At 35.4% G+C, this 15,842-nt stretch overlaps 1 protein-coding gene across 3 annotated transcripts in view; it reads right to left on the bottom strand.

The window, feature by feature from the left end:
* PAN3 (poly(A) specific ribonuclease subunit PAN3) overlaps window positions 1-15,842 on the bottom strand; it is a 79,928-nt gene that overhangs the window by 19,715 nt on the left and 44,371 nt on the right. For all 3 annotated transcript variants that reach the window (XM_040054592.2, XM_040054593.2, XM_040054594.2), the window contains 6 exons: window positions 8,557-8,804; window positions 7,860-7,964; window positions 7,140-7,197; window positions 5,866-6,027; window positions 5,584-5,700; window positions 5,373-5,474 (listed from right to left, as the gene is read on the bottom strand). In XM_040054592.2, coding sequence (XP_039910526.1) covers window positions 5,373-5,474; window positions 5,584-5,700; window positions 5,866-6,027; window positions 7,140-7,197; window positions 7,860-7,964; window positions 8,557-8,804 — 792 coding nt within the window. The remainder of the gene's footprint in view (window positions 1-5,372; window positions 5,475-5,583; window positions 5,701-5,865; window positions 6,028-7,139; window positions 7,198-7,859; window positions 7,965-8,556; window positions 8,805-15,842) is intronic.

The following is a 15,842-nucleotide window of genomic DNA, read 5'->3' as shown; positions in this document are numbered from 1 at the left end:
TATGGCTACAACAAGAAAAATTTCAGACTGTGTTCTTCCCACTTACTGCATGGCAGATTCACCTCTCCCAATAATTTCATCTCTGTGAGGCAGAGCACAGCCACTAATGGAAGAGATTAAAAATTTAAAACCTGCCATTTCAAAAACACAGATTATCCATTATTTTTCCTTGCCACATTGGGATAAACATAAATAAATAAAAATGCTGACAATTAATTTTAAGTTCTGTGGTATGCTGTTGACAACAGAACAAAAAAAAAAATTACCCTCTGTACCAGTGTGCATGTGTATATTAAGCTTTTACTTGTTATAAGAAGCATTCAAATGAAATTTGAAGAAGAGCAAGTATGAATCCAGGAATAGCCCTGGGGCTGGAAGTAAGACCTGGGGACACCAGCAGTAGGACCTGTTTGACATCATCAGGAACACTGTCAGAAAGCATGCTAAGAAACAGCAATTCTCATACAGTTATGAAGAAAAAAAGAATCGAATGAAAGATTTAGCTGTTTACTAAATTGAACCTCTCAGGCTTGTAAATCAGTCTTTTACAGTTAGAATTGTGAATTGTTCAGTGTTTCCTTGGTGTTCCTAAGTTAAAGTACTGAAAACAAGCCAAATGCAGTAGTTTTCATTTCTCGTTCAAGGAAACCTGGTATTTGGTTTTACATTTCCCAGTTTTCAATATACAGAAACGTTCTGAACTACTAGAGTGCAGCAGTACTTTTTGTAAAAATTCAAAAGCTACTGAAAACTTGAACTCACTTTGAAAAAGTTGCCACTTTTGGCAAAGGTATTTTAGGATCATTATTAATCACATATTTTGTCTTCAAAGATATCATGCTGACTTTCAATATTCATATTTTCTTACTTCTCATCACACGCTATTCATCTAGTCATCACACAACTTATTTCTTTTTCAATGGAAGGGGTATTTTACGAAAAAACATTCAGCACGTGGGGATGCAAAAACTGTAAAGTCAGCAGTGAAGTCCATTTTTGTGCATGACATACTACTATTAATGTGTCAAAAGCAAAGCAAGTTTCCCGGACTGTGCTTATCTTCATCAGAAAGTATTTGTTTGCTGAAAAACAGAGACTGTGCTGCTGAAAACTCCTACTAACAGCATGTACGCCAACATTTAATTACTCAGTGTTTCAAAGCAGACCAAAGGACATATCAAAGGCATGCTTATCTCTGCCAACTCCAAAAGCTCAAAAGGACAAACCTTTCTGGAAGCTGTCAATAGTTACTGTTAATTTGCAGGATTCTCTGGTCCTTAACTTTTAAGGTACATACATTCACAATTTGGTTTACCATTCAGACATTCAGACCAATTATCAGACTGTTAAGAGCAACATTTCAGTACTTTTGGGTTAATTTGCTAATGCAAAGAGAACATAGTTTAGGCAGAGATAAATACACTAATACATACTATAATCTGAAGCTAAGAAATATAAGAAAGGTGGAAGAAAACCAGAAAGTTCCAGAACAACAGATTTAATGTTTAGAGTATGAAGAAGTCTTTTGAGGAAATATGAGAAGTGAGAATAAAATAAGAAGAAACTTCAAATAAATGTACTTTGTGTAGCAATTAACTGAAAATTCAAATTCCTGATTTTAAAACATGAGCAAATTTAGTAAAATACGACAGGACAATGTTAGATTATCACACTGTACCATCTGAAGGAAGAGGAAGTATCACTGAATGAAGAACACAAGTAACAAATTCTACTGCATTCAGAAGTTAGAAACGTTAGTTTACAGTATAAAAATAAATGTAAGCTGCTATTTTTCTCCCCCACACCAAATCTCTACCAAGGCAGTTCTGTAACAGGCTCTGTAAATAACATGGCAAGAAGAAACACCCAAGACTGACCACATTGACACCAGTGACATGCAAGACAGCCATGTAAAACACAGTCCTCATCTTTTAACTATCAAGGTCTCATGTTGCCAACTGAAGTGTTCAACATAAATAAGGTTGCATACCTGAAATCAAATTCTCTGAGTTCACTGATCAGGTTCACAGTGTTGTGCCTCCTAAAAGCTTTAAAAGCAATTGTACTAATCTGGGCCTCATGCTGCAGAGTACCCAAGTTCCATCCATTCCCCTGCTTCTCTTGGGAGTCTCCTCTAGGCAGGCAGACGGCCAAGAAACTCTGTGAGGGGATGGAGAAAGGATCCGTGAAGGCAGGCAATTCTGAGAAATCAAGTTATAGGTATGCAATCTTATTTTTCTCTCTTAAATTGCTCCTTCTGCTGAGGACCAGACTAGATAGCAGCAGTTAAAAAAAAAAAAAAAAAAAAAAGAAAAAAGCAAAGATATTCAGAAAGATTTGGCAAAATTTGGGAATTCAGGTGACTATTCCCCTAATTTATCTACTAAAAAGAGTGAAAGAGCAGGTAGTAAGTGCCATAGTCAGGAGACAGATCTTCCCTACATATCCCTGCAAGTTCTGTTGCAACAGCTAATTCTAATTAAATAATACTTTGGTTTGAACAGACATTGATGTCTTATTTCCAGCTTCCCAGATTATTCCTGCCCATAAAAGGAAGCTGAAGTAGGCCGAAAAAAGAGCCCAGATAGCCCATGAGCCTGTTTCAAAGACACATACACTAAAATCTGCTTGCCACGAATACTGAAGTGCACAAACATAAACAAGTAGAGTATTCTATTAGTTTCCAGGGATTTGCAGCCCTGAAGTAAATATCATGTCTTGCTGTCCTCAAATACTTCTCCTTGAACCTAGGCAAATGTCCACAATAATCTGTGAAAGTTCCGTGACTTAATTATCTTTACACAAGCTTTGAATTTACTACCTATCTAGTTTCATTTTTAAGTCCTTAGTTTTAGGCTGGAAGAAATAATAAACATTTTTTATTCATTTCTTCATTATTCCAGATGACTTTCCAGACCATATTCCAGTCATTTTTAACCCCATTATCTTCCTTTCCATCTTTACAAGCATGAAAAGCATTATTCCACTTTGCTGTTCCACACCTTTGATCATCCCTGTCTCCTCAACTTCTTTGCTGCTCTTCTACACCCTTCAAAATACATGAGGAGGGCCACAGCTACAGGTAAGAGTCTATCAGCACACAATACAGTACTTCAATACAATGTCTACTATTTTGTTGCTCTTTTCTTAATAAGCTACATCAACCTATTTCCTATTTACAGCTATTCAGCATGAGGACATATTCTCCTCAATAGACTTAACTGTGGTCCCAGACCTATTACTGAGTGGCAACAGTCACAACAGAGGCCATCATTTCATGTTTAAAGCTAGTTACACTTTCCGTTTGATCACATTGGTTTACATTATTACATCATCTGCTAGATCATCAGTAAGAGTTCCAGTCTTGTAAGATCCTTCTGCAATCAGTCACAACTGGCCTTTGTTTTTAACAATCCAAATAATTTAGTATTACCAGCAAACTTTGACAGACCATTTATCTTCAGAGCAAACAAATGAATGTGTTAAGAAATACAACTCCCAGGACTCTTCTTGTGAGACCCGTCAGTGATCTTCACTGTTCACTTTTTTATTTCCAATATTCTAACCAGTCATTACCCTAACTGAGAACTTTCTCTGCCACATGACTACTTAGGTTCTTTTAAAGACTCTGTTGGACTTCATTGAAAACTCCAAGGTCTTATCTACTGGATCTTTCTTTAAAGAACTTTGGTAGATTAATGAGACATGACTGCCCTTTATAGGATCACAACTTAATTATTTTCCAGTGTGACAAATGAATGTGTTCCCAAGAATTTTACTGTAACTTCTATTATTTTATCTAGAACAAACATCATTCTTCTATGATTCTCTAGAGAGATATAAAAACATAACAAGGACCGATTTACACGGAAATTGAAAACCATGACTGGAAAACACTCAGAAGTCTAGTCCTGCACATAACAGCCATTAACTTGGCAGCAAATCTTCCAGTTTTATCTCACCAAATTAGTTTCACATCAGGCTCATTGAAACTGTAATTGCACTCTCTCATTTGCCACCAAGTATGACACATCAAACTAGGGTTTCCTCCATCTGAGATGTTACCGCCAAAATCAGTGGTGGAAATCAAGTTCCACCTCCACTTATACTGGTCAGCTCATTGCAAAGTCAGTGAGAATTATGCAATATGTAAGGTATTTGAATTACAAGTCTTTGAATGTATATATGGTTTTCTTCAAGCCTTTGAACATATTCACACACTACCAAACTACTATACTCTGATATAAGAGATAGCCAAGTGAAGTTTTACATCTCAGCCTTTGAAACAGTTTGAATTCACAGCTAAAAGCTCCAATTTCAAAAGATAGAAGAAAGAAAAAAAAAACTTAACTTCTTCTTCTCTTCATATGCTGGGAGCCTAAAGACATTTAGGGAAGATCTGCTCTAACTTAAAAAAAACAAAAAAACCAGGCTACTTCACAGTCCTTAATCTGTATCCTTAATGCTGGATACAGTTTCAAGGGTGGTCCTGCACCAAGCAAGGAGTCAGTCCAAAAAAACTCTGTGGGGTATTTTTCTACCTTAAGTCTCTCTGATTCCATTCAGCAGTAACCACCTCTCTTTCTCAGCATGGCACTACTTTGTTCCAAATTTTTGTTTCCAGTTTTACAAACTGCAGGGGTCATGAACTGGTCCTAACAGGAAGGATGATTGACAGCACACTGTTCTGGAGGGGAACAAGCTTTAGCCCCAAGTACATGAGCTCTACTGTGCTACTTGACGAGACACAGACCATCCTGAGGCAGATTTGAAGAATGTTGATGTTGTTTTAGTGACCCCATTGAAGTAATGTATAAACGTGATTAAAAAAAAATGCAGACCTAAGATGTGAAGTTGGTGTCTGAAAAGAATATGGTACACGGATATTTCAATCCATTTCTTGTCTTAACTAGTACTTCACATTTCAAACCATCAAATAAAATACTGTCTAGTTATTCATCATAATACATAGTGAGGAGGAAAATAGAAGGGTAGGACACCTAAACAGCAAGCATCAAATTGGCATAGCAAATCTTTCGAATTTTGGAGTCATCATTAAATGTTAGGTGTTATCTAGTGACAGACCTGAAATAAGGACACCAGAGCTCCTGGCTCCCAATTTTGTTCCAACTTATTTTTCTTTCAAAGAGCTGTAATTCCCTTACATGCTGACATCAATTTTTACACCTGTTTGATAACTTTAAAAAATTTACAAAGAGGAGGTGAAAAAGAGTTCTCTCATATCAATCATTCAGTATGACAGAACTGATTAGCCAAAAATTAAGCTGAACAACTACTCTTGACCAGAGGTTTACTGCTGAAGTATTGGAAACAGTGTACAGAAGTATTATATGACAGCGTGGCTTCCTTACCCCATTTCCGCTTTGTGAAATAGGAATCAGCACTAGGGTCATTGAAGTGTCTGCTCATCATAGTCTCTCCTCCAGCATGAAAATCATATGCAAACACTAAAGCTTAAAAACAGAAAGAGGTGATATTTATTAACTCAAGCACATTTGAAAAAAGTATCAACACATCAGCTGGAGTGAGTAGGAAAGCGGAAAAGAAAGAAGAAAAACTTACAATGTTCTCCAAAAGCTTTAGTGGTGAACACTTCACGCAAAGTTACGATATTTGAGTGCTGAATCTTTTTCCACATGTCAACCAATACCATGCACTTTGTGTTAACAAGACGAAAACCTAGGAAAAAAAAATGAAACGCATGGTTTTAAAGTATAATGTTTAGAATGAGAAATTTTTACTTTAACATTTTGTCTGAAACCGCTGAGAAAAAAACCAGACATTAAAATATGACTGGCATGCTTAGAAATGCTAGTCCTACTGAGACAACTCAATTTTTCTCACCATGTATCCTCCGAAGGCAATATGGCAGGTCATCTTTACTATTTACAGCTTTATAGCACGATGTAATGTACCCAAAGTTGCTCGTTTTCTGTATCCGATTGGGCGGTGGCAGTGGTTCCAAAGGAAAGAGACTGTGGTAGCTGTCCACTTCCGCAGGAACTGCTAAAATCAGTTCAGACACAGAAACACATCAGGCCTCAGCCGACTTTGAGAAAGTTACTGAGTAGCAGAGAAAATTAATATTACTTTCACTAATAGATACCCAAATACATAAATTTATCTCCACCATCTTTTAAGTGCATGTGAAGTTAAAATTCACTGTTTTTGCTTTAATACCAACACATTGGTAGGTTCCTAGAAGTGATCCCACAGAGCTGAAATTACTGTTTTCAGAAAAAGTGTTACACCAAATAAAATCAACAGAATAGATGCACAGCCCCATCTGCCATTTTTTCATTCACCTTAGAAATTCATCCCATGAATGATATATCTTAGGAGATTTTCCTACACTGATTCAATAATAAGCACCAATTTCCATGCAGACTTCATACCATAGTAAGAACCCCATTTATATCAGGGGAAAAAAAAAAAGGCAAGTATCAGTCTCATGTGTTTTAAAATACTGGTTTAGAAATTAGGAAGAGAGAAGTGCTAAAGGTTTACAAATCAGATTAAAAGATTACCCGGCACTTCATCTGGATTAAAACACTAAACTGCATTTTTTTAAATGCATCATTATTATATTATGCACACATTTAGAAAATACAGCAAGCAAAAACTGTTCAAATCAAGCTGAATAATGTAGACTCCCCAAAAGCCAAGTCACAGGAAACAGTATATAGTTCTTTTGCCCGACAGCTAGTACAAAGCCTTCTCTGATATACCAGCCCAGTCACTTCAAAACAAACTGCTTTGCTAGTTTACATCCAACCTTTGAAAAATATATGCATCATTTAAAGACATACCTAATATCTACAAAGTAATACAAAATACGGTTCTTCACAAGGCTCTACTGCCTTAATGGTTTTTCCTTTCTCAGCAATTTGAAGGATTCCTAACCATTAAGGAGTTTCAAAACAGAAGAAAATTACAATAGAAGACAAAAGAATAATTCATATTTCTTGAATTTTGCATTTGGTTAACCACGGCTCAGGCTAGTGAGTAAAGATCCATGAAGAAATAAAATCAGGTGGCATTTTTTGCAAGATTTTATTAATATAGATGATGGTTGCAGAAAAACATGATCACTGTTTAGAGTTTTGAGAAACACTTACCAGGAATATCAGCCTGATCAATCTGGGCCATAGTTATTAAGTGTCTGTTGATGAGTTCCTTAAGGAAAAATTAAGTTAAGTTTTGAACATCATAACTTAGCTCATTATTGTTGATAATTTAAAAAACGCTGTCTTTGAAGTACTAGCTATCCATACTAAAATAGAGAATTGATGCAAGTGTCTAGGGCAGAGAGGGTCAGAAGACCACCAGCTTGAAAATTTGAATGATAAAATACCTAAATTCTTGAAGGAGCTTCAGAAGGCATTTGTTATAGCTGGCACTGACAAAGGTACCTACTACAGTAAAGCTGAAATTAATAACACTCACAGCCAGCCTTGAGATGATGAGCCCTGAGAAGAGCTCTTCAACCAACATACACTGCATACACTCTCATTTCAGTGGGAGACTTTAAAACTGAATAGCATTGCAGCTTAAAATAATGCTACAAAAATAAACCCATGCACACCAAAAAAATCACATCAGTGATAGTACTGAGCTAAATAGTAAATCATGACATGCAGATTAGATTGCAGTCATACATGTTGTAACTCACCCCCACTCTCTGCTGTACTTCACCTACTACAAGATTTGCTTTTTCAAATTCTCCACTGGGAAAACTGACTGCACAGATTGTAAGTTTCTATTCCTCCTCTACCATTAGCAATTTTCTATTTTTTACCAAGGTACGCATTTTTCCTTTAAACTCTCTACTATCTTACCTGTCTGAGCTCATCTGCCATGAAAAAGGAAGGTGCATTTGCTTTTGGTTGCATGTAAGCAACATGAGGAGCAGCTGGATGGTAGATGTGGTAGTTTGGAAAAACCTAGAAATAAAATATTTCAAGAAGCTTTTTAAAGTCTTTAAGGGTAAGGTAAATGAAGAGTTTTCTCACTCTTTCAGTTCAAACTACAGAACTATGCAATCTTCATGGACAGTACAAGTTACAAATACATTGTCAGATATGTTATGATTTTTTATGTGGTATTCACTTCAACAATTTCAAGGGAGAAGGAGATATATATGTATATGTATGTACATAGTTATTTTGACAGCTCTGCCTTTTCCCCATCACTGTAGATATAAGAGCTATATAACCTATCAAAAAAAAAAAACCAAAACCACCCTGACTTCTTAATGTTTTCTCATTATGCTTGTATCCACTGAGATATACAGAACGCTTTCTTGCTGTTCCTGTGTTAAAACTCCAAAAAGCTCTACACAGCTGTACATGAAAAAATATATAAAAAATTCTCTGGTCCTTATATTTCAGCGATTGTTGGAGAACAACTAAAATAACTAAAAGGCCTAATCTTCATACAGAATAAGTGGTTTACAGCATTAAAAATAACATCTGTAGTATCAACCAACTCAGCACTTAAAAACTCCAGACAGTTGGGTATTGAAAGCCAACGTACCATTCCTGTGAGAGGTGCTGGAGTTGTATCAGTATAGAAATATGTTGTTCCACCCACTGTTTCCTTCTGGATCACCTGGCCAGTAGATGGAGGCTGGGAGACAGCGTTAGCGACAGACGCAGAGGCACTAGTAGGCACCATATAGTTTGCTGGGTTAGGAGTATGACTTCTTCTTCGAGGAGCAGGAGATGTATGAGGAGTTATTTTGGGAGAATGAAGAGGAGAAGATCCTGCTGACAGGGACATTCCTTAAAGAAACACAAGAAGATATTCTTGATCAAATCTGTCATCAAAAAAAATTTAGCAATTTCAGAAAAGCAGCCTTCACTACCAACAATATTCTGAGCAGGGGAGACACTTAACTCTTCATATAGATATAGAAATCCTTGAAACATAAAATAGTAAAAGAGTGTGATGGAAGAGATATTATTTTCCCAAGAATCTTTGCTTAGTGTAGAGAGATAGGGCTTGGAAACTTACTATATACACATGAAGAACTGAAATGAAAAACATAAGAGTAGCTGAAAGGGGAAGACAAGTCAAAATAATGCTGGGTCTAAAAGATAGTTCATTCAACTGCAAAAAGATAAAATATTAATGACTATGTGAGTGTTTACTTAACAGTTACATGAGCAGTCAATGGAGTTTGCTTAGCTGTAACTCACTTCACCTAATCGTGCATGGACCTTTTATTAGAACTCCACAGCAATGAACGTCTCCAGTTAATACAGCACACAAATAAGTGTGTTAATAATATACAAGATGCTACTATTAACAACTTCAGGGGAGCAATTACCTATTTTCCTGCAATTATTATATTCAAAAGTCATCCTTCAAAAGATGTATTTAATATGTAAAGATAGATAACACCTCAAGATAGGAAGTCTATTAAACATCCCTGTTGGGATTTTCTAATTTATTAGAATTATTTTATTGGCTTGTGTCCACCTTCAACATTACAGGGGCAACTCCACTGATGCCTGAGAAACTCTTCTTCTAAACAAAGGTCATCAATGAGAAAAACAAGGGTAACTTCTGCATACACACTTTTTAGTTACAAAACAGTCTAATTACTTCAATAGTTATTGCATGCCGAATTCTCAGATTTGCTTATTTATAAAAATTAGGTGTAAAAATAGACATTCCAGGGTACTGCTGAGGAAGAGATAATCCTTCAACAAAACCTCCTTGCTGAGTTACTTACCAGCAGAAGATCTGACATATTCAGGTGTTCAGATTAACACCAAGGAAAACATCTTTGAAACTTATTATTGCTCAGTTCAGACTGGGATGTACTTGCTCTTCTATAGTCAGAATAGTATTATACTAAATTTTTTTCTTGAAAGAAGATACACAGCTTTCATATTTAACATTCTATTGACAGCTGAGACATCTTCTCTAATTAAGAATTGTTAGTTATCACTCAGATAATTGATAAATTAAATCCATAAGCTCTAGTAACCAGCGTAATTTAAGCAAATACCCATCTAATGAAACCAAGAGTTTTTTGGGTTTTTTTTGCATACACACTTTTTAGTTACATAAACTAGTTTATTTAACTTCAATCACGAGTTACTGTATGCAGAGTTTTCAAAATGCATCATCAGCAATGTGTAGGAGTGATTTCACACTCGTATCATGTCCCGAAAGTAATCTCATCCCTCCTACATTTTTTTTTTTTTTTTGATTTTTTAAAACAAAAGAAAAAAGCAAATAAGTTTTGGTATTAACAAGTAAGCAGTTGGGAAAAATTACTTTGACGAGATATTATCGTAATGATATTAACAGAATATATGTAGCCTTTCATTTAGCTCCTCTCATTTACTCCTTTGACATCTCAAAAACCATGTTTATTAATTCAGCACAATTCTCTTTTGTTCCTGAAAAGCGAATAGTTCCAACAAAATGAACAAGATGTTTAAAATGCAACTGCGGTAAAATCATATGCCTTTCTTTTTAATTGGGTCTTTTAAGTAATTTATTTTTTTAATAGAAGTGTAAAATCTAAGAATATAAAAGGAAAAAAGTCTGCACTTTTCTAGGCCAGAACTTTTCTTTTTATTAATACATGTACATGTGTGTACACACATCTTGTAGATAAGCAATACTGTAGAATATTGCTGATTAGTATATTAACTTAAAAAGTTAATTATAATGGGCACTGCTAGATGGTAACATAAACAGTCTCCTAAAAATCTGTTTAGAAATTACCTGTATGACTGTAAAATGTTACATATTTTGAAAGCACCAATTTATTCTACAAAAGAAAGTAAGTTTTCATTAAGGTAGAAGTTACCTTGAGTGACTGAGTAATATGTCAATATTTCAACAGCTACTGTAAACATTGTTACGTTTTTAACAAAAGACCAAAACACAAATACATTCTTAATCCAGTGGGGGAAAAGATCAATTTCAAAGGAAACAATGTATTAGTATTAAAAGTCAAAGGATGATTAAAGTGGACATTAAACTGAAGCAACTCTACAGTTTATCATATCTCAGAGTTCTCTTCATCTATGGAAAGTTACTGACATGTCTTTTTCACTCTATTCCAATAAAACAGTATTAACTGAAGTCCTTGCAAGCACATTATCTCAACCCAGACAGGAATAACTGGCTTCAAGAATAACTCAATAAAACAGCCAGCTCTAGGGCTCATGAAATAAAAACTCAGCAGCCTTCATATATACTGATGGAAAAATAACCGAAGACCTCTCTGCTTTAAAATAAACACTATATGTACAAGACTGTAACTAATATCTTACAGAAAAGTGAAGACTTACAACTCACTGAAATTATACTGTGAAAAAAAAAGATTTCTAGTGGTTTTTACAGATATAATTTAAAACAATTTCTACTTTAAGGTTTACTTTAAAAAAAAAATTATTCCTGCCAAAGAATAGTTACACACATAAATCCTTAATGTCTTTGCACAGGTATTAATGAAAGATTGAAAGAAAAGGATCACAGCATTACACAAATTCTTTCAGATGGCCTTCCACTCTAGTTAGGTCTCATTTTGAAAGGACACAGAGTTCACTGAAAATCATCTGGCAGGCAGAACATATGGCCTCCTCATTTGCCAATATGCATAGTGAGCTCAGGAGATGAAAGCAGCTTGACTAGAGTTTGGTTCTATTCTACTGGAATAATGCTACACATGCTACAAGAGTGTTTCTCCTAGTGTCATGGTGGGTATGGACAAGCTGAGACAACAAATACTGAAGGTGATAGATTTATCTGAAAGACTTGCATTACATTCTGCACAATCTAAATAACTATTGAAAGCCCAGTGTAACAACAACAAAAAAAGGAAAAATTCTTAATACAGTGAAACAGATGGATATTTAAGTACTTAAGGCAGCTAATAGAGTGCATAAACTCAAACAGATATCACCAACTTAATTAGTATTTCAATCAGTTAAAAGCATACTAAAATTAATATTTAATCATAATAAATAGAATTAGAGGAAAATAGTTATATTAACAAGTGATTATATATTCCTACTGACTCATACTCAAGGAAGAAGATGTTACTAAACATATAGTAGTAACAACAGAACCACACCTCACAGAATTAGGTGGATTTTAACAGCACAGCTTATATAAACACCTATTCACTTAAGAGCCTAAGAAAAAATGAGCTTTTAAAAATCTACTTATGATTTACATATATATACACACATGGGTGTATATATATACACACGTATACATTTCTCTCTCTCATATCAGGGATCTTGACGAGTAACATTAAGCTTTCCCTATGAAAGAGTTCAAGATTCCCCTATATTAAAATTCAAATGCCAAGAGGAATACTATGACAAACATCAAAAAGCCTGTTTCAAACTGTCCCTCCTGAGATTTTTCTACCAGCAAAGGCAGCTCTTCACTCCTTGTCTTGGGGCATCTTAATATACTTAAATGAAGAAGTCAGATACAATCTTAAAAGATGAACTGCAAGGGGAAAGGGCTTCTTCCACCTTTACATCTAAAAAGAGGTGGAACAGTACGCAGCTGTCATTGTGTCACACCAGCATAGAAATGGTTGTGGAATTTGAAGATCTTTCCCCAAAATTCATAGCAATTGTGTAGGCTACCTACACACACCTGCAGCTCCAGATACTATTCTTTTTCCATAAAGAGAGAGATCATACTTACATATCCCTCTTTATTCTTCTGTTTCCATTTCTTGCCCTGTTTTTTATTTTTGAAGTTTCATTGTGACTGAGGAAAGGGAAACGGCAGACTTTGACACACATTTGAGACAATGCTCAAAGACATTTTATGAGATTAATGTTTCTAATAAAACTTTGTAGCGCACAATGTATTTGAATTAAAAGCTATGTTACATTTTGAATCTGAGAATTCACACAAATAAAATCAGAATCGAAGGGCATTAAGCATGATCGCTGAATGACTCAGTATCTACAACTATTTGATTTAATGAGAAATCACAACTTAGGCAGGACTTCATTAAGCTTGTATATGTAAATCAGCTGGCCTACAACATTAAAGGTTAAAAAAACCCTTTAAGTTTTGCCTACAAATTTGCTAATTTACAACCATATCCCTATGCCTCTAATGCTTATAACACATTCAGAGGTCAAAAAAATAAACATTTAGTATTTAATCACTTAAATGTTCTGTACTTCAAAGATACCCCAGACTACTAGGTAAATTTTGAAGATGACAAAACAAAATATATTATAATATCAGATGATTTCAAGAACTTAAATTCATTAACTATTTCTTTTTATTGTAAGTCTTCTGCCAGGTCATTAGCATTGTAGCTATGCATTTTCAAGTTAATTAATTGCCTAAACAAGTTGAGTCATCAATTCTTCCTCTTCAGTTTAAATTGGAGAAAAAAAAGATAATTTTAGTCTCTTAACCTTCTTCTGTTCTTACATTACTCCAAAATGGCTGCAGAACTTCATCTGTACCCTATCTGATCCAGGACGCTGGAACAAGCTCTTGGGGCCTTCAGCCACACAAACCACCTCAGCTGGAAGTGCTCCATCTCCAGCTGGGGCTGTGGGCTCTGAGAACTACACTCCTGCAGCTCACCACAAATGGAGATGCGTCAACTGGACACAAGCACAACACCTTCGCACTCCTGGCTCCTAAGCCTGCAGGTTCAGACTGGCAGCAGAAATGGGATCTTCTACATTCTGCATAAGCTCAGAACCTGACTTGGACTAAATACAGAAGCAACAACAATTTGCTGTCGCTTCCATCAGTGAAAAACACATCATTCTTTAGGTATAACCCAGATATTTTTTGCTACTGGGGGCTATACATCTGTTCTCTCTCAAGTTCAACACAGCGATGATGTCTTATCACTTCAGTGACGCTCGTTAATTTCTTTCATACACTGTGTTGCATATTTTAACAGCATTAATACTCGAATAAAGCTACACTGGACTGAGCAAGATAAGCTTGTTAGCAAAAGTGCTATTTGAAGATGGTCAAATTTTTACTAAGTTTCCCACACAAATGACAAATGGTGTGTTTGCTAGCAAGGAAAGGGAGGAGCAATAAGGTAGTGAGTTTATGGAAAAAGAGTTTGGAAATGGTAAACGAGATCTGTTTACAACTCCTTAGTGAAACAATTTTCTTCTATCGCTTGTGTAAGTGGCATTTTATATCACTCTATTCCCATATTCTATTAAAGGCCACCAAGATGAACACGACCCTGTGTTGAGATTACCCTAGAAAGCACTTACGTAAGTAAACATGTGAATGTAGGAATAACCTCCTTCCATGCTACATCCTAATTGATACATCAGGCATAGATCAAACAAGTTATCCACTGAAGTATTTTAGGCTTCCCTGACATATTTTTCAGTATTTCTGCAGTACTGTTAACAAAACCGGCAGAACAAATATTTTCCAAGGACAAGAAATACTAGATGTCAAAAGTGGCTTTGATTTACACCTACCTTTAGGGAAATCTCAGACATTAGATATGTGAAAGAACTTACATTTTTCCATCATCAAAAAGGAAATCAAATGACTGCTTTCAAAATTTACCTACTTTGTTATGGTGAATAAAACTATGGAAATATTAAATACTCCTACTACATTTCCTTATTTCTCATGAAATTTTGATTTCCTCCAGTACCCTGTAAATTACAATGAGCAATCTCAATCTCACATAAATACTTAAATCTGGAATGTTATTCTACTGCAGAGTATGCAGCCTTTAACTAGAAGGAGACTTATCATTATTCAAAGGAAAATTCTTATGAACCCTTGATAAAGGTTTCATTTGAATTTGTTTTCACTTATTGAAAGCTAACATATCTCAACCATTTTTTCATGACAACTTCACAATGTGTTTCAATATTTTTTTATTCTGTTATCCAGCATGATCTAAGTGGTGAAGTTTTCATACACAAAGATACTGCTTTCTTATTTAAGAGTCTAATTTTTTAGAAAGAGCACCTCCTAGCTGACCTTGAGGTAACAGGAATTTCTGTGGATGGATCCTGTTGACAGCTTTAATGTTGACATTTAAATAAAAATAAATTACTGTGAGCAGTATTTACATAGGACACTTAGGTTCAGAGAATTCTGCACTCAGTGAGAGAAGAAAAATTCAGAGAATCCAGTGAAGATGCCTGCTTTGAACTATATTTTCATTTTAGTTATACAGGAAGAGCAGGGAAAGAAGCCAACTCTGCCTGAAGTTAGTTCTTAGGAATATTCCCCCATCCCTCTTGTCCATAAACAAACAATAGTATTTGAGGCTAGAAAGTATGCAGCATTGGTATCTTTATTGCTAGGAGCTGAAATTGTTGTGCGAACTTCTTTCATCAGTGTTACTTATCCTTTCGAGTATTACTTACAGATAGTAAAGAAATTGGACTGTGAAGGATCCCTCTGAGACCCCACTGGACACTTTCCAAAAGCAGATCATTTTACTGTATTCTATTTAATCCTTTATACACTTTTCAATCCAGGTGACAAGGCTGAGAGGCATATAAACACAACAGTTTTCCAATAAGACGGTACAGCACAATATAGGATCAAGCAGACACAGTACCACAACACGTTCATTTGGGCAGCAGAAGTATCAATCCCTTTCCCAGCTTGCTCTGGTATGTTTTTGCATGCAAACTAAATGCTGGCTTCTACTGAGGCCTTGAGAGGCTACTTTAGTGTGTCACAGTGACAGCAGCATCATAAAGACTGACGTATATTTTAATAAATGGTAACTGCCAACAGATGTTTAAAAAAATCGTTTAAAACATGTGTCCGTCTGTCTTTTGGCAATTACCTAA

Source organism: Hirundo rustica, chromosome 2 (assembly GCF_015227805.2).
Source record: "Hirundo rustica isolate bHirRus1 chromosome 2, bHirRus1.pri.v3, whole genome shotgun sequence".
NCBI lineage: Eukaryota > Metazoa > Chordata > Aves > Passeriformes > Hirundinidae > Hirundo > Hirundo rustica.
This window is presented reverse-complemented; position numbering and strand designations above follow the sequence as displayed.